The sequence below is a fragment of the Phoxinus phoxinus genome (genome assembly GCF_949152265.1).
Source record: "Phoxinus phoxinus genome assembly, chromosome: 10".
Taxonomy (NCBI): domain Eukaryota; kingdom Metazoa; phylum Chordata; class Actinopteri; order Cypriniformes; family Leuciscidae; genus Phoxinus; species Phoxinus phoxinus.
The window spans coordinates 17,208,188-17,231,527 of NC_136885.1; the positions used below are offsets into that span (position 1 = coordinate 17,208,188).

Below are 23,340 nucleotides of genomic sequence, written 5' to 3' on the forward strand. Positions count from 1 at the left end.
ACCGTGACGATTGCTTCTGTAAAGAGTGCAAATCCTTCCTCTCATTACCATGATTTACCTTTTTCTAGTATGATTTATCATGATTTACCATGACTTACCATGTTCCAGTATGATTTACCATGATTCTAGTATGATTTACCACTAGGATGGTTTACCATGATTTACCACGTTCTAGTAGCCTACAATTTACCACAGTTGACCATACATTTAGCATGATTTACCATAGTGTACCATTATTTATTAAAGTTTACCATGATTTACCCTGTTCTAGGATGATGTATAATTATTTACTATGTTCTAGTATATGATTCACCATGATTTGACTTACCATGTTCCAGTATGATTTACCATGAATCTAGCATGATTTACCATAGTTTACCATGATATACCAAGTTCCAGTATGATTCAGCATGCTTTACCCTGTTCTAGCGTGGTTTACAACAATTGAACACATTCTAGTATAATTTAATATGATTCTAGAATGATTTACCATAGTTTACCATGATTTATCTTAGTTTACCTTGATTTACCATGTTACAGGATGATTTACCATGATACACCACATTCTAGAATGATTTACCAGGATTCTAGCATGATTCACCTTATTTACTATGATTTACCATGTTTCTAGCGTTATTTACCATGATTTACCACGTTGTTAGCAATTATGTGATGCATCAGAACAAATGAAGTGATAAACTCTGACAAAATATGATTGTGTTATAATAGTAATTGTTATGTAAGGAATTTTTAGTGTCTAAATATATGAATGCAAAAGCACATGTGAAAAGACTATTAAATTGTAGATTGTCCAGCAGAGGGCAGTAGAAGACCACTTATTGGCTCACTTTCATTTTACAAGTCTTGATTTTTACCAGTATTTTAAGTGGTCTTCTACTGCCCCCTGCTGTCTCTTCATCATACTACTCCCTAATATTGTTATATAATTCATATTTAGACTTTATAGAATCATTATTTTAACATTTACAATCACATTTTGTCAAAATTCATCTGGAGTATTACTATTGACATTGTGTCACATTGAGAAATGGGAATCCTGAAAATGAAAGTAAAAAAAAATCCATTTAAGAGCAGCAGGATTATATTTGTAATCTTTTTATCAGCTTTCAGCATTGGCTAATAAACAAATGCTTAAAGCTATATATTTGTTATTATGACATACGTGTAATATGTGTGTAAGCATGCATAATGGAGTTAACATGGAGAAACCGGTTTGCTTTAGTGCAAAAAAAAAGACTTGTAACATGCTGAATCATACTAGAACTTGGTATATCATGGTAAACTATGGTAAATCATGCTAGATTCATGGTAAATCATACTGGAACATGGTAAGTCATGGTAAATCATACTGGAACATGGTAAGTCATGGTAAATCATACTGGAACATGGTAAGTCATGTAAATCATGGTGAATCATATACTAGAACATAGTAAATAATTATACATCATCCTAGAACAGGGTAAATCATGGTAAACTTTAATAAATAATGGTACACTATGGTAAATCATGCTAAATGTATGGTCAACTGTGGTAAATTGTACTAGAACGTGGTAAATCATGGTAAACCATCCTAGTACATGGTAAATCATACTAGAATCATGGTAAATCATACTGGAACATGGTAAGTCATGGTAAATCATGATAAATCATACTAGAAAAAGGTAAATCATGGTAATGAGAGGAAGGATTTGCACTCTTTACAGAAGCAATCGTCACGGTCAATCTGCCGGACGCATGCAAAGAACCAGTGCAGAAGCCACCTTTCCAGTAAATACGACTTGTGATTGGACTGTACGTCAGCAGACAGCCAAGCATTGGCCAAGAGCAGAAAGGCCCTCCCTCCAGGCTTTTTTTTAAGTTGGGAGGTTGCGAAGCTTCATTTTCGCTCAGTCTGAGTTTCAGAGTTTCAGAGCAGAGCTGCGTGACAACGCTGCCAACAATCACGCGAGTCGCAAGCTCGCAACTGTGTGCGCGTATCTCCGCAAAGTGGGTGTTGTAAACTCAGCTCTGAAAAAATAGTCTGCAAAGGAGTGCAAATTTAATGTAATGTAATAAGTTTCGCCCTTTCGAACCTCAGTTTTCAGAGTTTCAAAACTTTTTTTCACCTATTCGCACACCCGTTTTCAGATCACGGGTTTCAAGGTTTCAAATCTGGAAAACAAACTATACAGTGGGAGAACACTGACAAATTTGAAACTCTGAAAAAAAAATTGCGCAACATCGTAAAAAATGTTTTGCAGTTCTGAAGAAGGAAATCTCAAAAACAACATAATGTTTGCAGAGATATTCTTATTTTTTTACATTTTGCAAGCTTGCAAATCTTATTTTTCGATCTTGCAAAACTTTTTTTTTTAAGATTTTGAGTTTTCGAACACTTAGTTTCAACCTTTCAGAACTTTATTTTCAGTTTTGAATCATGGCAGGATATTAATCCCATAGATACACATCCAAGTTACTGCACACAGCAGCGGGAACTAGCCTAAAGCCATTCACTTCGGCACCCGCGGAGCGAACACACCTGAACAAGGGTTGAGCCAAACTGTGCAGGACAGTGGCCCTCTAGGGCTAAATTTGAGGAACTATGGTGTGGGACTGGGAGTGGCTGGGGTTAGTTGTCACAACGAGCAAGAAAGGTTGACATGAAGCACGTTAAACTTAAATCTCAAACCTTCGGGTTCGGGGAATCACGTTAAAAAACCCCGCCGAACTGAGGAGAGTCTGCTGGCAAAAGTAGAACGACAGAGCTCGTAATAAACCGAGAATCAACCGTGGAGATGGCGAGAACTGAGGGATTTGAAATGTTGTAAATTTCGCGGAGATGCCGTTTTTATTATTCAAAATGTGAGTAGCCTAATTTAATAATTTTATTGAACAGATTTAATTTGTAGCTCTCGAACAGTGTTGTAAAGAAATGTCATGGTTGTAGTGCTGTGCTGGATATTATTTTCAAGGACTAGCTAGTAGCTAGGCTACATGTCTATGGTTAGGCATAGCTCATAGACTGTAAAAAAAATGTATAGCTTCAGCGTATGGGTTTGCTTCAGCTGAGCTGAACCAACTATCTGAATGTTTTATGAGCAGTACCATATCCATCCGCAGTCATACAGAGCCGAAGCACAACCAAAACAATGTTCTTTCTCAAAATGTAGGCAGCTAACCGCTAGAGGGCCAAGTTACATAGCCTACTTTAAACACTTTAATTAGACTTTAAAACTTAAATCAAAATTGAAAATGTGGTTTTATTCTTACTGGTGTTATATTGTACACGTCTGATGTGACATGTCGTCATATTTAATTTAATTTAATTTAATTTTACTTAGCATGCTCATCCAGTCTTTGGAAGGTGCACCACCAAAATCTTCTGCGGTCACAATGTGTCCACCAGAAGGCGCTGTTTTCAAAGAGATAATTATACAACACTAGTATTCAGGAATACAACAGTCTCTATGTGCCTGTCTATATTGAAGAAGCTTTGTACGTGTATATATATATATGTATGTGTGTGTGTGGAAAATGAGAAGTTGCCACGGTCAAAAGAAAATATTCAAAATATGTATTTTTTTTTCCAGGGAAAAAATGCAGCAGTTGAAAGAAGAGAAGAAAAGAAAACACACAGGCAGGTTTCCAAGCTTCTTTTACTGAGTGATGCATATTTCCAATCTGGCTCGCCGTGCCCGACCAGCATGCCAAACCAGAGCCTTCACCAAATGTGACTGTGAGAGTGTCTGTCTCCTGCGTGTCTAGACACTTTTTCTGCGAACTAGCCCAACTCGTTTTGGGCTTTCCATCACAGTGAGTAGCTAAAGTCAGTTTACCGGTCCCTTAATATCTCTCTCTCTCTCTCTCTCTCTCTCTCTCTCTCTCTCTCTCTCTCTCTCTCTCTCTCTCTCTCTCTCTCTCTCTCTCTCTCTCTCTCTCTCTCTCTCTCTCTCTCTCTCTCTCTCTCTCTCTCTCTCTCTCCTTGTTCTTTGCTCAGTGACTTCTCAGTCATAATCATCATCATACATAAATACTCCTCCCTGCTCCCCCACCCCCGCTCTTTCTCTCCTCTCTTTAATCTGAGATAAAAACGAGTAGACAGACTCCTCCTCCCTTCTCTCTCTCTCTTTCTCTCTCTCTCTCTCTCTCTCCTCCTGTCTCCCTCTCCTGTGTTCTTCCTCTCTGGACTCTTCTTGTGTGTTGCTCTGATGGAAATGTGGAGGATTTTTCTGTCTGTCTCTCTTGTGGTCCAGCACAGTTCAGCTGAAGAAGGTATGAAACTTCCTTTGCTCCCCCTGGTGCTCGCAGACCCCCATGTGTGTGTGCGTTTTGGGGGCTCCTGCTGTCCGGTCCGGTTCAGAGTGTGTGTCAACATGTGTATCAGAGTCTCTGAATGAGTTTGTAGGTCTGTTTGCGGTTGGAGCAGTTCACTTTCATCAACATCTGCACATGTGATCGCTGTGGTGCATGTGTTTGTGAGGCTGAAGATCTGAACAGACCCTTGTACTGTATAATGAGAAGCTGTTTATGAGTTACTGTGAATTGAAGAGCTCTCTGTGGATCCTGCCAAGCTGCGTTTATGCTTAACAAAAGGGTGTAGAATAGAGCCAGCGGAGGGGTGAATAATTTGTTGTGTAACCTTTGTCTCTCTCTGACCCATGCTGCCCCCCTTCTCAACTCTCTGCCCCCTTTTTTCTGATATTATAACTGTTATAAGCTCTCCTTTTCCCCAGCCCGTTCAACCCTGTGATAATACAGACACCCCACTCACTCACTTCACTTCACTGTGTATCTCTTTTTCTTTCTTTCTTTCTGTCTCCTCATTTTTCTATTGGTTAAATGGGGTTTTCAGTCAATGCGTTGCTGACATGAGCAGTTTAAATAGATGGATTGATGAAGTTGGCATCTCATAGTGAGCTCTTGTGAAAAAGCTCTCAGTGACTCATTTTTTTTTTTTTGTGTGTGTGTGTGTGTGCGCGCGTTAGGTATTTGGAATGCCAGAGTCTGTTATGAACATGCTTTTTCACAGAAGCTTATTTACCACAGTTTTTTTTTCTTTCTTATCTGAATCTGTTATTGTGCTTTGCATCTCTGCTCGTATTAAAAACTATATGAGACTGTATGCATTGTATTAAAAAAAAGTCAAAGGAACTATTTCTACCTGATTTGACTGTCAAAAATTACTTTTTTGGTGAAACCAAGGAACATTGCTTAAATCGCGTTGCCCCAGGACTTTTGGTGATTAAGATGAGCCCCTTTTCTCCCAGGTTCAATTGGTAGACTACCCTGCATAGTACTATATAGTCTTTTAGTGGGACAGCCCCCCCATCCCCCCGCCCGCCCCCACACACACACACACACCCCTTCTACACAGGTAGTCAGGTTGATTCTATCTAGTTTCACTTGCATAATGACTGTTACCAATTTTTGTTGTACTTTATTGGCATGATTTTTATACAATATTGCCAAAACATCAGTGCAATGCGCGCACGCAAAAAAAAAGCAGTGACAAAAAAGAAAAGAATAAAAATAAGGTGCTAGTAATTGTAGGTAGGAACTAGGAAGGTAAATAAATAATAAATAAATAACTATTTTATTCAGCAAGATGATGAACATTTTATGTATAATGTTTATCACTGATAATAAATGTTTCTTGAGCAACAAATCAGCATGGTTTCTGAAGGATCATGCAGAATTTATTGAAAACTACTTATTTTAAATTGCAATACATTTCATAATATATATATATATATATATATATATATATATATATATACACACATTTGAGCTCTTTTGTCCAAATTGCACTAATTCTATATTAACCACTGCTGCACATCAGTCCCATAACACAGAGTCGTACCTCTAATGATTCTAGGTTGTCCCCTCAAGGCCATAACTCTAAACTAATTCAGCAAACCCCTTTACCTGCTCTCCTATAGCAAAATGCTATACCTTTCATCACATTTAACTAGTCCACAGCCATTCCCTCAGGCCCATAACTCTGAACTAATGCAGTTGTACCTGCTGTCCTGGAGCAAAGGCCTGTACCCTTCATCACCTTTAATTAACTCAACAGCCATTCACAAAGATGCTGCCTGTCTATTCACATAGAGTCCCCTGCCTTCAAGAGAACCGGAAGGCTTTTGTTGGTCTACTAGTGATGATGATCACATCAGACACAGACGCTCTAAATATATATATTTAGTCTTTTGTAATTAAAAATAATAAAGCAACTGGCCAAAACATATAGTGACACCTAGTGGTGTGAATGCAACATCAACAGCAGTTTTCAGTTACTGATGCCATAGTAAGGCGGTTTGTAGTCGGCAATTATTCGTTTATTTTGTAAGCAAAAGTGCCAGGTAACAAGTGGGTACCAAGATAAACCGGGTAGTATTTAGCTGGTCATGTGATCTTAAATTTGTGGTTTTATAAGGCCCCTGTAAGGTGACCTGCTCCATGTACAATAAAATAGCTTTTATAAGGCCACCAAGTCCTTCAGTCATATGATTTCAAATCTAGTTTTATGTGGATGCTTGTTTAAAACACGGAATAAAACAATTTAAAAGTCATCATGGCTTCAAATTCCACTGCTATCCAGATGATACCCAATTATACATCCATTCTCAACGCAATGCTCCTTTCCCAACGCTTTCCATATCAGTTTGTATTGATGAAATAAATGCTTGGATGACCAGTAATTTTCTCAATCTTAACACAGATAAAACAGATTTACTTCTTATTGGTTCACCTCAAACTACATCCCGTGTCTGTGTTGACAATGTCAATATTGCTGGAGTTCTGGTTCAACCTTCCACCACTGTCAAAAACTTGGGTATAATCTTTGAGTCCTCTTTCCTTCCTTCCTCACGTCTCCTCACTCACTAAGTCTGTCTTCTTCCACCTTCGCAATATTGCACGCTTACGTCCATTTCTTAACATGCTGAGACCCTGGTTCACGCTTTCATTAGTTCACAGCTTGATTACTGCAATTCACTTTTCTATGGCTTACCCAATTCATCATTAAATAAAATTCGATATATTCAGAACTCTGCCACCAGAGTCCTCACTTGCACAAAAAAATCTTCCCACATTACTCCTATTTATGCAGTCTACATTGGTTACCCATTCGCTATCTCATTCAGTACAAGATACTCCTTATTACATTCAAAGCACTCCATGGTCTTGCCCCCAACTATATTTCTGATCTCATCCATCATCCTGTTCGCACACTTAGATCCTCTGATACCGGTCTGTTGACGATCCCACGGCACAAACTTGCATCATTTGGTGGAAGGGCATTTTGCACCGCCCCAACTCTCTGGAATTCCATTCCACAACACATCCGTAATCTCTCGATCATAACTACATGACTTCAAAACCCACATTAAAACATATCTTTTTGTCACTTGTTTCCCCGACCCCTGACTCCATGTTCTGATTCTATATGTACCTCTTTCTACTATGTTATCCTTCACAGTTTATATGTATCGTTTCTATGTCATGTGTTTTTGTAAATTATTGTAAAGCGACCTTGAGTCTTCTGAAAGGCGCTATATAAAATAAACATATTATTATTATTATTATTATAAAAAAATAATTGCAACTTTTTATTCTCACAAAAATGTTTTTTTCAGAATTGCGAGATATAAACTTGCACTTGCAAGTTAGAAAGTCAGAAATACAAGATATAAACTCGCAATTCTGAGTTTATAACTCGCAATTCTGACTTTTTCTCGCAATTGCGAGTTTATATCTCACAATTCTGACTTTATAACTCGCAAAGTGTTATAATGTCAGCATTGCAAGTTATAAGGTTTATATCTGTATATCAGGCAATTCTGACTTTATAACTCACAATTGCGACTTTATATCAATCAATTCTGACTTTATAACTTGCAATTGCAAGTTTATACCACGCAATTCTGAGAAAAAATTGCGAGATAAAAAGTCGCAATTAGCCTACCTTTTATATTTTTTCTTCTGTGTCAGAAACAAGCTTCCATCATTTTTTTAAAATTACTGAATGCAAAAATAATCCATACTAGACAACAAATGATCCTACCCTACCGGTTTTTTTTTAGAATATACAGTATATGCTTACCAAACTAAACTGCCATTTTTGTTGTTATGAAACTTTACTAAATTTGATAGCTTTATAATAAAAAATAATAAAAAAGTGGGGTAAAAAATAAATAGGCTTAAGATATATATTCTCTGGCCAAAGTATTTTTGCTTTTCAAGTTCATTTAGAATTTTTACTGGAAAAACGAAAAATTCCAAATAGAGCAGTCAAAACTTTGATCAAAACACAATCTAGCTCAGCGCGCGCGAGAGAGAGAGAGAGAGAGAGAGAGAGAGAGAGAGAGATGAACGGAGAGTTTCTTTCTCCCTGCTGCAATCTTGTCAGTCTGGACTGAAGACAGTGCCATAGGGTCAATCCCTGGGGTCTGGTTGTAAAATTGACTGTGCTCTCCTTTAGTGGTAATTAGCCTCCACTTGACTCTTCAGGGGTGTTGTGTTGAAAAGGAGATTGTATGTGCAGACAGGGCTGAGTGTAAATGCACACAGCAGGGTGTTCCTCACTGAGAGAAACAGAACGGTTTAAAAGCCTCACATTCTGATAAAAGCAGCTTTTACACCCACGCCCCTGCGAAAAGAGGGAGATGTGAAGGAGGTGAGGAGGATGGAGAGGTGCAGTGAGAGAGGAGAAGAGCACAGTTTCATGTCATGTCTCACACAGGGCCATAAAAAGGTCCCTCAGGCAGCACAGCTTGGGCTTCACTGAGTTTTTCCCTCTTATTGCTAGCCCTGTTACATGTCCAGTTCCTCTCAGGTTGGATATACAGTATATTTGTGTGTGTGTACGTGACCTCCTCATGAGGTATCCTGCTGTCAGTATATTGAGTCACGCAGCTGAGCTCTCAGATCTGTACTCATCCAAGCTCAAACTCTTGCCCCGGGCCAAAATGCATCACCCTGCTCTGCTCCATCTTCAGCTGCAATACCAACCCTTCCCCTAGCCGGCTTCGGCTGCTCACACCTTCAAGTCATTTGATTACTAAAAATACTGATTAAATATGACTTTTTTGCAGTGAGCTCTCATTTGCAAGCCTGTAATATAAAGATAATGTATGAAGTTATCATTTTAAGATATAAAATCAATAAAAAAATTACAATTTAAATGTAAAAAAAAAAAAAAAAAAAAAAAAAAGACAAATAAGACAATGTTGCAAATGTGAAATTGAAATTGTGAGATATAAAGTTCCCATTATGAGAAATAAAGCCGCAATTGTAAGATACATTATGAAGACACATTTATGAGAAATAAAGTCCCTTTATATAAAATATAAAATCCCATTAAGATATAAATTGCAATCGTGTAATATAAGGTTGTATTTTTAGGAAAAAAGTTAGTGGTGAGTGCAGTGGTGAGATGTAAAGTTGCAATTATGAGATTAAACCATCACATTGTGAGATATAATTTGCAAGTGTGAAATATATCACAATTAAGGAATAATTGTGAGATATGAAGTTGCAATTATGAAAAATAAAGTTGCAATATAAAAGCATTCTGTGAGATTGATATTGCAATTGTCAAATATTAAGTCACAATTATGAGAAATAAAGTCACAACAGATATAAAATCACATTGTGAGATGGAAAGTTGCAGAGGTGAAATAAAACCATATAAAGAGATATAAAGTTACAATTAAAAGAATTAAGATGATAACTGAAATTATGAGATGAAAAGTCACAATTTCCATAAATAAAAACTATGATTTTATATCCTATAGCTGTGACATAAACAGGCAATTATGAGATATAAATATAAATTTGCAGTTGTAAAATATAAAGTCATAATTGGGAGAAATCAAGTCTCAATTGATATAAAATCACATTATGAGATATAAAATTGTAGTCATGAAATATTGTCACAATGAGAAATAAAGGAGCAATTGTGAAATATAAAATATCACATTGTGAGTTTTAAAGTCTCAGTTATGAGATTTAAAAAAAACGTCACAATAACCAGAAACAAAGTCTCGATTGTAGAAGCCATAATCTTCTGGTCAGTGATTCGACATATGGTGCAACAGCATTTCAGGCGACCTTGTGATCCTTTCCCTGTCCTGTTCTTCTCTCCTCCCCAATCACTTCCTGTCTCTCTTGAATAATGCACAAAATATAATGTGCAGTTGTTACTTTAACACTATTTTTTTACCTGATCTGACTCTAAAACACTTATTTTCGTTGTTTCCATATAAAGCCCATTTTTGAGTACCTGGCAAAACATTACAGTGAAGTCTATGCAGCAAAACTGTGGTCTTAAACGGTCGCCCCATGGCAGTAACATGCTGGATGCACAACAATCACATAAGAAGCCCTTTGTACTTCTGAAAAGTCAGCCCGCTAAGAGCAAAGATGGCAGAACATCATGAGCTGTTTATTACTGTACGTTCCAACATTCGGCCTCCATCGCTGCAAGGGAAGATTTTTAGGACACCGCATAAAATGCGTGTTGTGCTCGACTCGACTAACATGGCTAAATAAAGGCAGGATACAAAAGCGAAAAGAATAAAGCACTTCACGCTTCCCTTGTGAATTGGTGTGTGCACAGGTCAAGCCATTGATGAGATCAAGCAGAAAAATACAGCGCGCCTCTAGGGCCAAATGAGAGCCGTCCAGGTCCAGAGCTGCAGGCTATAGGAGAAGAAGGGTTCTGCCAGTGTTCTAGTGAGTCATAAGCAGCGCTTTGTGGAGAGAGACAGACCATATAAAAGCTTCAATTCGAGATAAACCCGAAATGTGGAGTTTTGATAACATTCACTGACGTGCGTGAGCTTAAATCTGGAATTGTGATAATCCCCGTCTCGCTCTTGCCATCTCTCTCTGTGGTTTGGTGGTAATGAGGGAGTGACTGCGTGTGTCCTGGGGTGGCTGTCTGTACACAATGACATCTGGAGCAAATTAATGAGAACCTGTCAAAGTTGCCTACACGAATATGCATGAAACACACACTTTGGATCCAATGTCACATTAGCACTGTCATGCCCATTTGGATTCATGAGTGTGTTAAACATATTTTAAAGATGTTAAAGTTTTAAAGCAGTTGAATGTGTTTGAATGCATATAGATCGAGCAAGTATGTTTCTTCAACTACTGGGTCTTGTGGACATACAGGCCTTGTCCACACTGATACGTTTTCGCTTCGTTTAGTCTTTTTTCTCTCCGTTTTGGCCTTCCGTCCACAGAGAGAAGGCCTTTTTGTCCTGCGAAAACTAAGCTTTTTATTCATCTTCGAAACCCAAATAAATAATGAAATCTGAGAGATTTCTGTCCCTCCATTGAAAGCTACGCAACTACCCCTTTGACGCTTCAAAAAGTTCACATTGAGAACGTAAAACTAATCTATATGAATCGAGCGGTTTAGTCCAAATTTTCTGAAGAGACACGATCACTTTATTTGATGAACAGATTGAATTAAGGCATGTATTCACGTATAGACTTTGATCAGAAAACATAAACGGAAGCTCAACTGAACATGCTTGACCCGCAAGAACAAACCTCCTTGGTTTTTGCGGAAGCTCAAACTTGCTGCGTAACTCACAAGAATGAACCTCATTGGTTCTTGCATGTCAAGCCAACATGCTTGAGCTTCTGTTTACCACAACTGATGTGTGAGTTGATGAATGTTTATGTGAATAATAGCCTAAACTCAATCTGTTCATCATATATAGCGATCGTGTCTCTTCAGAAAATTTGGACTAAACCGCTCAATTCATATAGATTAGTTTTACAATCTCCTTATGAGCTTTTTGAAGTGTCAAAGTGGTAATTTGCATAGCTGTCAATGGAGAGACAGAAATCGCTCAGATTTCATTAAAAAAATATCTTCATTTGTGTTCCGCTGATGAATGAAAGTCTTACGGGTTTGGATGGAATGACATGAGGGTGAGTAAATAATGACAGAATTTTTTTTGGGGGGTGAACTAACCCTTTCATGTGTGACCTTCATATAACAGAAAGAATGTGAAATACGTTTGTTTAAATAAAAAACAGCCATTAAACTGCATGTAGCTAAAGAAACCTTTGGTGTGTGTTTTTGACCAACAAATACATTTTGCTTGCATTTGATCACACCTGTGAGCTAAACTCTTGCTGTATGTGCGTATATGTGTGTGAGAGACTATTCTAGAAAAGTGTTGGAATAAAACACTCACACCTCACTACTACAGCAGGATTAACATTGTAGAGAGTTGTCTTGAGTGAGACTGACTAATCAGGCGTGAACTGGCACAGCGCGTTAACACTTCTGAGAACCAAGAAAGCCAAATACACGCATACTCTCGCCCTATAAAAGGACAGAAAGCATTACCCTTTCATAAGCAACCACATATCCCAGAGTGAGAGCAAGCATGAGCACTCAAGTGAACAACTCACAGAGACACATCACTGCTAATGCAGGACACCCACACATCATGTTAATGCACACAAAGGCAATGATAATGTCTGTTTATATATTATATGTCTGCTGAACAACATGGTAGGATAGACTCAAGACATGGTAGGATAGACTCTAAAACTCTTTGCTCCAATTGATTTTTATCAAGGTTGGTACTGTACATGTCAAACTATATGGGGTAAGTTGTCACAAAGACAAACAGCCATTAAACAGACGTTAATTTGGTTCAAACAGTTCAAACAAACTGATGCATAGAAAGAAGGAATATAAGAATGTAAAATGTAAAAAAACGAATTAGATTCAAAATCGCCGGTTACTTTGTCTATTTTCACCCTTCCAAAAGTGTTTTTGACCATTGTGCATCTCAGAACAAAACACAGTAGCAGTGTTTGAACCCTGAATAAAAATGAGTAATTTTGAACAAATCGGTTGAGTTATTGATTCAATGACTCACTCATAAAGACGGTGACCTACTGGCATAATGGTTTAACCTGCAGAAAAAGCGAAAATCCCCACCACTAATGAAAATTCAAGGACCTGAAATTAATGTTGTATAAAGAAAAATATGTTTTGGCCAACATTAATTGTAATTAATAAATGAACGTATGAAACAAATGTGGCATCTTGACCTACATTTATAATAAATCAACTTGCCTAGGAACACAGTTCAACCAATTATATAACCAATTATACAGATGATTCATGTATAAATATATGCAAATAAGATGGGGGGGGGGGGGGGTGCCCTGGTCTCCTCTATAGGTCAATAATCACTGCAACTTATCTCTTTACCCTCTCACACGCACCATCTGTCATTATGTTTCTGTCTCTAGCTGCATGTCTCTCTTTCAGTCCTCCTGAGTGTCTCGGCTTTTTAAACAAACATTGTCTCTCTCTCTCTCCCTCTCTCACATCAATAATGTAACTAAATGTATCTCTGTGTTTAAACTCTGACAGGCCCTTCTGTCACTTTCCTGTTTAATAATAAACACAAAAAGAGGGGGACAGAGAGACAGAGTGAAGGGGACAGTGTGTGTGTGCAACACAGGAATGAGAATGATATGCCAGTGGAGTGCATTACTCTAGCACTTACTTACTTGGTTTGGCCCACACAGCAGTTTTTTGCTTCCATCAGTGTGCAAACAGCCCCATCTCTCTGCATCACAATGGACCCACTGAGTGCAGCCCGGCACTTCATACATGTCCACGCTCAGGGTCACGGGCTACCTGCGAATCTATTTAGGAGTTCGGGTCATACACTTTTAATTACAGTTAGGGAACTCGGAACAAGTCAAATGGGGGTAAACCCTGGATGAAACCATTTTAAACTGAGATTAAACAGATTAGTAAATAACAGACTAAAACTGTGAGCAGAGTTAATCTTGTTGAAGCCACTGCTCTGTGTGTCTTTCTCAATATATTTCATGATCATGCATTTTTGTGAAAAACATGTAAATATCGCTATCCCTTTGAATAGCACATGCGAATCTCCTTAAATAAATATAATTATTTGGTTCAAATCAAATGAAAACATATCTGGCATTGTGTGTAAGTTGCACTTCTCTGAATATAATTAGAAGAAATCAGTGGAGTAAATGTAATTAGTTACTGTACTTAAGTATGTTGTAATATCAAATATCTGTTGTAATTGTTGTAATATCTGCATAAAAATATCAAACTGCCAAAGTCATGTGATTTCGAATGTTTCGTTAATATCAATGGGTGATGAAACTAAGGGTGATGATCTCTGTGAACTCAAGAACCAGCGTCTGTACGGTTTTTACCTGATCTCGGATCAATTTTATAAATTTGTAGATATTTGATATAATAAAAAAGGAAGAGTTGTTCTGCTCTTCTCTTAAAAGTTCTCTTATTGGTCTGATTAAGCAAGCTCTCAAAAAATAAATAAAAGATTTGTTAATTTCATTTAATAGATTACATCTTCAATAAAACATTTGTAATTGGTTTGTAAAAAGGTGTGCATGTTTGGGCTGAGTTTTCACAGCATTTACAATGTTCTAACAAGCAACCAGTGTGTGGAATTTTGAGTGCTTCGAAATTTTGCGAAGGATTTGGTTCAATAGATTCAAAGTTTCCAAAAGCTTCATTTCTGCCATTACTTCCATCTACAGGGCATTGAAGGTACTATGTTTTGTGCGTTTTGCCCTTACTCACCCAAACTAGTTAAAAAGCTGCTTTACATCAATGTGCATTAGCAGGTAGTTGTTGAATCGCAGGTGTTTCATATGTGAGATGAGGATGTGGCTGCATCCGGTGATGAGGTCAAATCCATCCGCTATGATATCTCTATGAAGGATATTGGTTTACTTGCACCCTTTTTGAGCACTTGAGCTTCACTGAGACTTGAGTGTCTGTAGACCAATTGTTCCCAACCTTTTGTAACTCGCGGCACACACAATCGACTTTTTCAAAAGACTTTTTACGGATTTTTAAGTTAGTTCAGTAAGTTCACCCAAAAAATAAGGTCTCTTAGAAGTCACTCTTCCGCTGGAACTAGACTTGCGTACGGCCATTACTGAAAGCCAGTGATTATAGTTTATAAAGTTATAAATATGGATATTTTTCTTACTAAAACGCATCACTTAGCTTCAGAAGGCCTCACGCGTACGTTACCGTTAATCAATGAAGTTGTCTCTGCACAATTAATCTCTTTACATCGTGTCTACACTTTGTTCAAATGAGAGGATTCTCAAGCTTGCATAATTCAGCACTGAACAAAAACAAGTGTTTTGAGTGGTGAGTGGATTGACTAACTTAATCACCTCTGATTAGCCATTGCGTTCAAGAATTCAACAGATGATTGGCTGCACTACACTGTAAATTCTAACAAGTTCAGTTTACTTAAAAAAAGTTTGGAAACCGATTGCCTTAATTTTGCAAAGCAAACTTAAAGGGAAAACGTACTCGGTTACTAACGTAACCTCGGTTCTCTCTAGGAGAGGGAACGAGTACTGCGTCGAAAGAACGCTACGGGAAAGATATTTCTTTGTCGAGATTGAAGCCTAAAATTAATCCTTAATTTTGTAATATTGTAAAACGCTTTTCTGAAGCATACAACCTAGGCGGAGCAATACAGCTCACCCATTGGCTGCTCTGCCAGAAAAGCACAGCCTATGCGAGGCCAGAGACGCTGACCAATGAGGACGCTTCGCGCCCTTCTGCGTCACCTCCCGCCCAAACAGGCGTGGCCTAGGCCTATAAATACGAGCATAGCTGTCTAACACACTGATTTTCGTCAATGAAGCGACGCAGCGTGGGCACGCACGGCCATGAGACGCAGTACTCGTTCCCTCTCCTAGAGAGAACCGAGGTTACGTTAGTAACCGAGTACGTTCTCTTACGTAGAGTTCTCTCGTACTGCGTCGAAAGAACGCTACGGGAACCCTATGTAAACCGCCGTGCGTGCTCTTGGACCGACACAGACACCTAAGGGCGCGCGCGCCCTGGTATACAAGTGCCTACCCCAAGAAGTATAGGGAGAGCGGCTAAAATAGCATCATCCCTTTATAGTAGTGCCTCTTAAGGCATAATAGCATATATATGTAAATATAGATATATATGAGGGGTAATAGCATGCTCATGGGACACATTGTCAGTGAGTGATGCTTAAACATTGAAGTGACCTGGGCCGCAGCGCGGGGCAGGAACACTTATACATATTAAACATTGAAGTGACCTGGGCCGCAGTGCGGGGCAGGGACACTTATACATATTAAACATTGAAGTGACCTGGGCCGCAGCGCGGGGCAGGAACACTTATACATAGTCTTCTAGACCGAGAGCAGTTTAGCCTGCAACGCAGGAACCTCTAGGTTATAGAACCTAATAAATGTAGACGGGGAGGCCCAGCCTGCCGCCATACAGATATCTTGTAACGAGATTCCGCTATACCAAGCCCATGAAGAGGCCATGCCTCTCGTGGAATGTGCTCTGATGCCCAAAGGGCATTCCAAACCTCTAGATGCGTAGGCTAGCGCAATGGCGTCCACTACCCATCGAGACAGACTCTGTTTCGTTGCGGCTCGCCCTTTGGAGCGCCCGCTGAACGAAACAAAGAGCTGCTCCGTCTGTCGAAAAACAGCGGAGCGGGACACGTAAGCTCTTAATGCCCTGACCGGGCAAAGGGAGCTATTTCCGTCCTCTGAGGCCGGCAGGGCCGACAGGGAGATGACCTGAGCCCTGAACGCTGTGTTGAGGGACTTAGGCACGTACCCATGCTTCGGTTTCAATACGACTACAGAGTCGTTTGGCCCGAACTCCATACAAGAAGCTCTCACTGAGAGCGCTTGCAAGTCTCCCACACGCTTCACTGAAGCGAGAGCCAAAAGAAACACGGTCTTGAAAGACAGGTGTTTCATGTCAACTGAGTGAATAGGCTCGAAAGGGGCCCCTTTCATAGCGTTCAACACTGTAGAAAGGTCCCAAACGGGGACTGAAGGAGGCCTTGGAGGGTTTAACCTCCTGGCGCCTCTAAGGAAGCGGACCACCAGGTCGTTCCTGCCTAGTGAATGGCCAAGCGTTGGATTAACGAACGCTGATATGGCAGCCACATAGACTTTGAGCGTGGATGGGGTTCTTCCCTTATCCAATAGCTCTTGCAAGAAGGAGAGAATCTCCGGTTCTCCACACTGAAGTGGTGACAGACCTTGATCTGAACACCATCCAGAGAACACCGACCATTTGGAAGCGTAGAGTCGTCTAGTAGACGGAGCCCTAGCTTGTTCGATCGTGTCTAACACTCCTCTTGGGAGGTTAGCGGGTACCCGTTTATGGCCCATACGTGTAGGGACCAAAGCTCGGGGTGAGGATGCAGAATCGAGCCCTTGGCCTGTGAGAGGAGGTCTCTCCTCACTGGAATCGGCCACGGGGCAGTACTTTTCAGTCGCATCAAAGCTGGGAACCAGGTCTGATTCGTCCAGTATGGAGCAACCAGTAGTACTGAGCATCCGCTCTCCTTGATACGCTCCAGCACTTGAGGCAGGAGTGAGACAGGAGGAAAAGCATAGAGCGGACGGCGGGGCCAGACTCTGGCCAGCGCGTTCGTGCTCTTCGAAAAGAATTCTGGGCAGTGAGCGTTTTCCTGGTTTGCAAACAGGTCTATTTCCGCTCTGCCGAACGTTTTCCACAGCAGACGCACTGTCTGTGTGTGTAGGGACCACTCTCCCGTAGGAACGTTGTTCCGTGAGAGTCTGTCCGGGCCTACGTTCAAGTGGCCTGGCACGTGCATTGCTCTTAACGAGCGCAGGTTGTGCTGGGCCCACACCAGTATGCGTTCCGCTAACCTGAATAGGTTCCGGGATCTCACGCCACCCTGGCGGTTTATGTAGGCTACTACCGACATGTTGTCCGAGCGGACCAGGACGTGGTGTCCTTTTATCCGGGGACAGAAGCGCCTCGGCGCAAAGTCCACCGCCATCATTTCCAGGCAGTTTATGTGCGGTAGTTTGGCCCGCTCTGCCCACTGGCCAAAGAGCGGTCTGCCGTCGAGCAGTGCTCCCCAGCCTGAGGTGGACGCGTCCGTGGACACCACCTTCAGGCTCGAGGAAGTCCCCAGGCTTACACCTGACCGGTACCAGTCTGACGCTCTCCATGGTGTCAGGGCTGAAATGCATTCCTGAGTGACCTTGAGGCGATAACGACCGTGTAACCATGCTCGGCGCGGTACGCGCGCTCTCAACCAGAACTGTAGTGGGCGCATGCGCAGCAGGCCCAACTGCAGCACTGTTGAGGCTGAGGCCATGAGGCCCAGCATTTTCTGAAATCTCCTGAGTGGCACTATGTGGGCCGCTGCGGAAGGATTTCGCCATTTGCAGGGTATTTCGCCTGCGCTGTGATGACAGCTGTGCTGTCATAGACAGTGAGTTCAGATCCAGTCCTAAAAAGGAGATCCTTTGACTGGGAAACAGTGAACTTTTCTCCCAATTGACTCTCAGACCTAAGCACTCGAGGTGATCGAGTATTAGTGTCTTGTGGTGAGCGAGTTCTGACGGCGATTGAGCCAGAATTAGCCAATCGTCCAAATAGTTCAGAATTCAAACGCCTCGGAGTCTCAGGGGTGCCAGCGCCGCGTCCATGCACACTGTAAATGTACGAGGTGCTAGAGACAGGCCGAATGGCAGGACTGTGTACTGATATGCCCGGCCCTCGAAGGCGAATCTCAAAAATCGCCTGTGACGTGACGCAATTTGTATGTGAAATACGCGTCTTTCAGATCTATCGCCATAAACCAGTCTCCTCGGCGAATTTGCGCGAGGATTCTTCTGGTCGTGAGCATTCTGAACTTTCGCTTTGTCAGCGCTTTGTTCAGATGCCTGAGATCTAAAATGGGTCTGAGACCCCCGTCTTTTTTCGGTACCAGAAAATATCTGCTGTACAGACCCCCTTCGCTCTGAGATAAAGGCTCTATGGCCCCTTTGCTCAATAGCTTCGCTATTTCGGCTCGAAGTAGATGTGCTACTTCTGTTTTCACCGTGGTTTCGACTTTCTCCGTGAAACGGGGAGGGCGTCGATGAAACTGTAGCGAATAGCCTCTTTTTATAGTCTCTAGCACCCATTCTGAGACCCCGGGAAGTCTTTCCCATGCATCTGCACGTGTGACTAGGGGTTGAATGTAATCTGGGCCCTGGTCGCGAAATGGCGGCGACACGAGAGCAACCGTGTGCTGTGACATGGACGCCGTGGCGTGTGAGGCGGGGGGCATGTTTAACACAGTATGCATCCCGCGCGCGCTCGGCTCTCTGTGTCGAGAGAGAGCGCGCGGGACGAGTCCCGTAGGGCTCGTTATGCTTGTGAATAAACGTGGGCGCTTGGTGGCGGGCACATTTATAACACCGGGGACACTGTGTTTGTGTACTGACTGACCGTTCGTTAGTTTCGTTTTTACAGAAACCGCGGAACGTGCAGTGTGTAGTGGTTGTGGGCACTTGGCAGTGGGCACGCTTACTACATGTAAAGCACAATCGATCTGAGTCGATTTTAAGTGTGCAAACCCTGTGTTGAACGGGGCTGCCCGTAGGGCTCGTATATTTGTGAATAAATGTGGGCGCGTGGTAGCGGGCACATTTATAACACCGGGAATACTGTGTTTGTGAACTGACTGATCGTCCGTTGGTTTCGTTTTTACAGAAAAACCGCGGAACGTGCAGTGTGTAGTGGTTGTGGGCACTGGACAGTGGGCACGCTCACTACATGTAAAGTACAATCGACCTGAGTCGATTTTATGTGTGCAGACCCTGTGTTGTACGGGGCTGTGCTTGCACGGGTTGAAAAACCGGGCTCTGGTCGCGAAATGGCGGCGACACGAGAGCAGTCGTGTGCTGTAACATGGCGTGATGCGGGGGCGCGCTTATCGAGCGGGCAGCCCGCACGCGCGCTCAGCTCTCTCAGCTGAGAGAGAGAGAGCACGCGGTGCGAGCTCCGTAGAAACCATGTTGACATGTAGCTTGTAGTGATTGTGGGCACTTGAAAGCGGGCACGCTCACTACATATAATGCACAATCGACATTGAGTCGATTTTATGTGTGCAAGCCCTGTATTGTGTGGGGCTGTGCTTGTGTGTATGAATGGGCACTGGGTCGTGGGCATACAGTTACACACATTACATCATCGGCTGTGGCCGGGACACCGTGTAGCACAGAGAGTACTGTCTATCAGAACCGACTGACCGTGCATTCGTTTCGTTTTTACAGAAACCACGGGACATGCAGTGTGTAGTGATTGTGGGCACTGAAAAGCGGGCACGTTCACTAACTTACATGTATTGCACAATCGACACGAGTCGATTTTATGTGTGCAAGCCCTGTATTGTGTAGGGCTGTGCTTGTGTGTACGAATGTGCACTGGGTCGTGGGCATTACGGATACACACATCACACCATCGGCCGTGGCCGGGACACCAGAAAATACATTTTCAGATTTACCTGGGGCGTCGTGAAAACGGCGTTTGTGTGCAGGCAAACGAGCATTGATGCTGATTTGGTGACTGCAAAATACACTGGCACGGTCGCGTATGTTGGGACTGTGCGAGCGAGACATTTTAGTGAAATCCGGCCGCGGCGGGATTTTAACACTGTAGCTTCCCTCGAAGCAGAAGTGCGCATCCTGGCTAAAGACGGGGCTTTCCGGGACTCCGCGCTTTCTTCGTGAAGAAAAGGGCGCGGGTCGTGAGGACGGTAACGTACGTTCCTCTGCAGAAAAACAGCCATCCAGCCGGTAAGCGCATCGATGCTGGTCTTTCTCCGTCGACGCTCATGAGCGGCGGGGGAGGGGAGATCCTCGGAGCTCGCCCATCCGAAGCGGGAGAGAAAAGCAGTCGTCCTCCACAGACGCGGCTTCACCTTCCTCGTTCATGACGGACGCGGCGGCACACAGCGGCCCTTGTCCGTCGATCATAGAGTCCAGCGAAGCGGGCGGAGAAGCTGGCGGCAGCAGCGGCGAGCACCTCGTGGTGAAGGGAGGTTCCGGGCTCTGCTAAGCACGGCGCTTTTCACGGCGCGGCACTACAGCGGGCGGAAAAGATGCAGCTTCAGTAAATGAACGCCAGGCGAGTCCGCAGAGTCACCGTAGGCATCAAATTACAGTGATGGCAGCCGCCATCGACGAGAGCTGAAGCTGCGTGATACTCACAGGCAGGAAACACAAGCACGTGGTCCCCGTCGCTGAGCGGGGCTCTACACGAGCCACAGGAGGTGCGAGACATCTTGAAAAAGACGCTCGGCTCTTTTAGTGTGGAAAAACTGTGTGACGCGACGGCGAACACACACACAAAACACACACACATAATGTAAAGGATATTCCACGCCGGAGAAGCGCAGCAGGGAACGGCGGCTGAAGGCGGCGATGACCAGCGGCTTCAGGTAAGGGCTCGTCCTGCTGAGGTGCTGTATCAGACGGCTGTGGTGGCTCGAATCCGGTCCTACGATGCGTGTAGCTTCGTGAAGTAAAGAAAATCAGTGTGATAGACAGCTATGCTCGTATTTATAGGCCTAGGCCACGCCTGTTTGGGCGGGAGGTGACGCAGAAGGGCGCGAAGCGTCCTCATTGGTCAGCGTCTCTGGCCTCGCATAGGCTGTGCTTTTCTGGCAGAGCAGCCAATGGGTGAGCTGTATTGCTCCGCCTAGGTTGTATGCTTCAGAAAAGCGTTTTACAATATTACAAAATTAAGGATTAATTTTAGGCTTCAATCTCGACAAAGAAATATCTTTCCCGTAGCGTTCTTTCGACGCAGTACGAGAGAACTCTACGTAAGAGAACTGAAGTTAAGAATAATCGGCTAAAAGTAAAGAAAGCTAACTCTTCCCAAGTAAATTAAGTAATAAATATCAAGTTAGTTTAATGTAAATTCTTGTTAACATACTCTATAATATGTACTAATCTTACTTAAGATTTAAAGGTGGGGTATGTGATTTGCAAAACGGCTGGCAGATTTTGAGAATACACAACTCAAATGGTCCTACCTTCTTTCCTTTGACTCCACCCATTCAAAGAACATGGACATGGATGGGGGGATGGTACGACCGATTGATTGACGCACTTACTGTCCAATGATTCTAGGTGGTCTTGGAAATGATTGGCTGGAGTTTTTCGAGTCCTGCCCGTTCCACAGATGATTAAATTGCTTAATTTTTATTTCAGTGCTTCTAACTCAGTGGCTGTAAGTGGGTTAGGAATAGGATTTTAAGTGATTTTGAAAAAATGGCCAAAAAAGAGAATTACATACCCCACCTTTAATAGTAAGATTACTTCAGAAATTCCATTTAACTAACAGTGTTATAATGTGTTCTGATAACATCTTAAATACTATTATTTTCAACATGGTTTTAATCTGCCATTTTAAGCTATGGAGACTTAAAAAATGTGCAATCGGTTTCCACATTTTCTTCAAGTAAAGTGAAATAGGAATAGTATGTTGTACTGACAAAAGCTTAGTTAGCATAGTTCACTTACACAAGAGTTCTAGTCACTAAAAAAGAACTGTAGAGAGTACTTGATAATTTACTTTAAATAAAATTGTATTGTTACCATTGTTGTGTTTTGCATGCTGAATGTTGAAGTCTGTGTAACTCAAGCATGATCTATTACTAGATTGTCACTTTTATATTTACCTTTTATATGAGATTATATAAACCCAATTAAAAGTTTCACAAGGTGTTTAGGAGATTAAAGATCATTAATTGACATAAAATATACATCAATCATACACATACATACATACATACATACATATATATGTATACATATACATATGTATATATATTAAATGTATGTATATATTGTAAAGGATTTTTCCCTAAACCTGACTAGCGTCTGCAAATCGACACTTAATAAATAAATTCGACACCCATAGCGTCTTCCGTCGACAACTGGCCGAGTCTCTTACACTAACTTATTTGCTTCCCTAAACTGACCTGCTGCGCAGCAGTAATAACAGACAGACTTTCAGCAAATGTCCTTCAAATGCCTTTATTAGCGGCCGGGAGAGTCTTCGAGCAGTTCTCAGAGAAACTCTCCCAAGAAGAATCAAGGCCAGGAGTATCTCAGACAAATTCCATTGAGAAAAACCCACAGTACACAAGAATACAACCATTTTTATAGTATAGAGGTATGGCATAAATGTCATGCTGCATTGCTCAACACTGGAAAAACACGTTGTAAACAGAAACATTTGACGTTCTCCAGAGCGTAAACACAAATACGCACTGCTGGGACGTTTGCCAAATCTGTTTCGCCAATATATTCGTACAGCTTCAACTGAGGGTGCTTTCAATAAACACCCTCTGTTGTTTAGCATTTATTAACTACTGTATGTCGGGCTGGAGAGAAGAAAGTTGCACTACTGTATTTTCTTCGTTTAGC

General features: G+C 41.8%; 1 protein-coding gene across 2 annotated transcripts in view; it reads left to right on the forward strand.

The window, feature by feature from the left end:
- The first annotated feature begins 2,475 nt into the window (after nucleotides 1-2,475).
- ephb6 (eph receptor B6) overlaps nucleotides 2,476-23,340 on the forward strand; it is a 58,640-nt gene continuing 37,775 nt past the window's right edge. Inside the window, exons 1-2 of one of the 2 annotated variants that reach the window (XM_079625429.1) lie at nucleotides 2,476-2,862; nucleotides 3,591-3,813. Coding sequence is in view for 1 of the 2 variants with exons in the window: in XM_079625428.1 (XP_079481554.1) it covers nucleotides 4,209-4,272 (64 nt within the window). In the remaining variant the exon portion in view is untranslated. Of the gene's footprint in view, nucleotides 2,863-3,590; nucleotides 3,814-4,117; nucleotides 4,273-23,340 lie in introns of those variants that run through there. The other variant, XM_079625428.1, reaches the window with a different exon arrangement.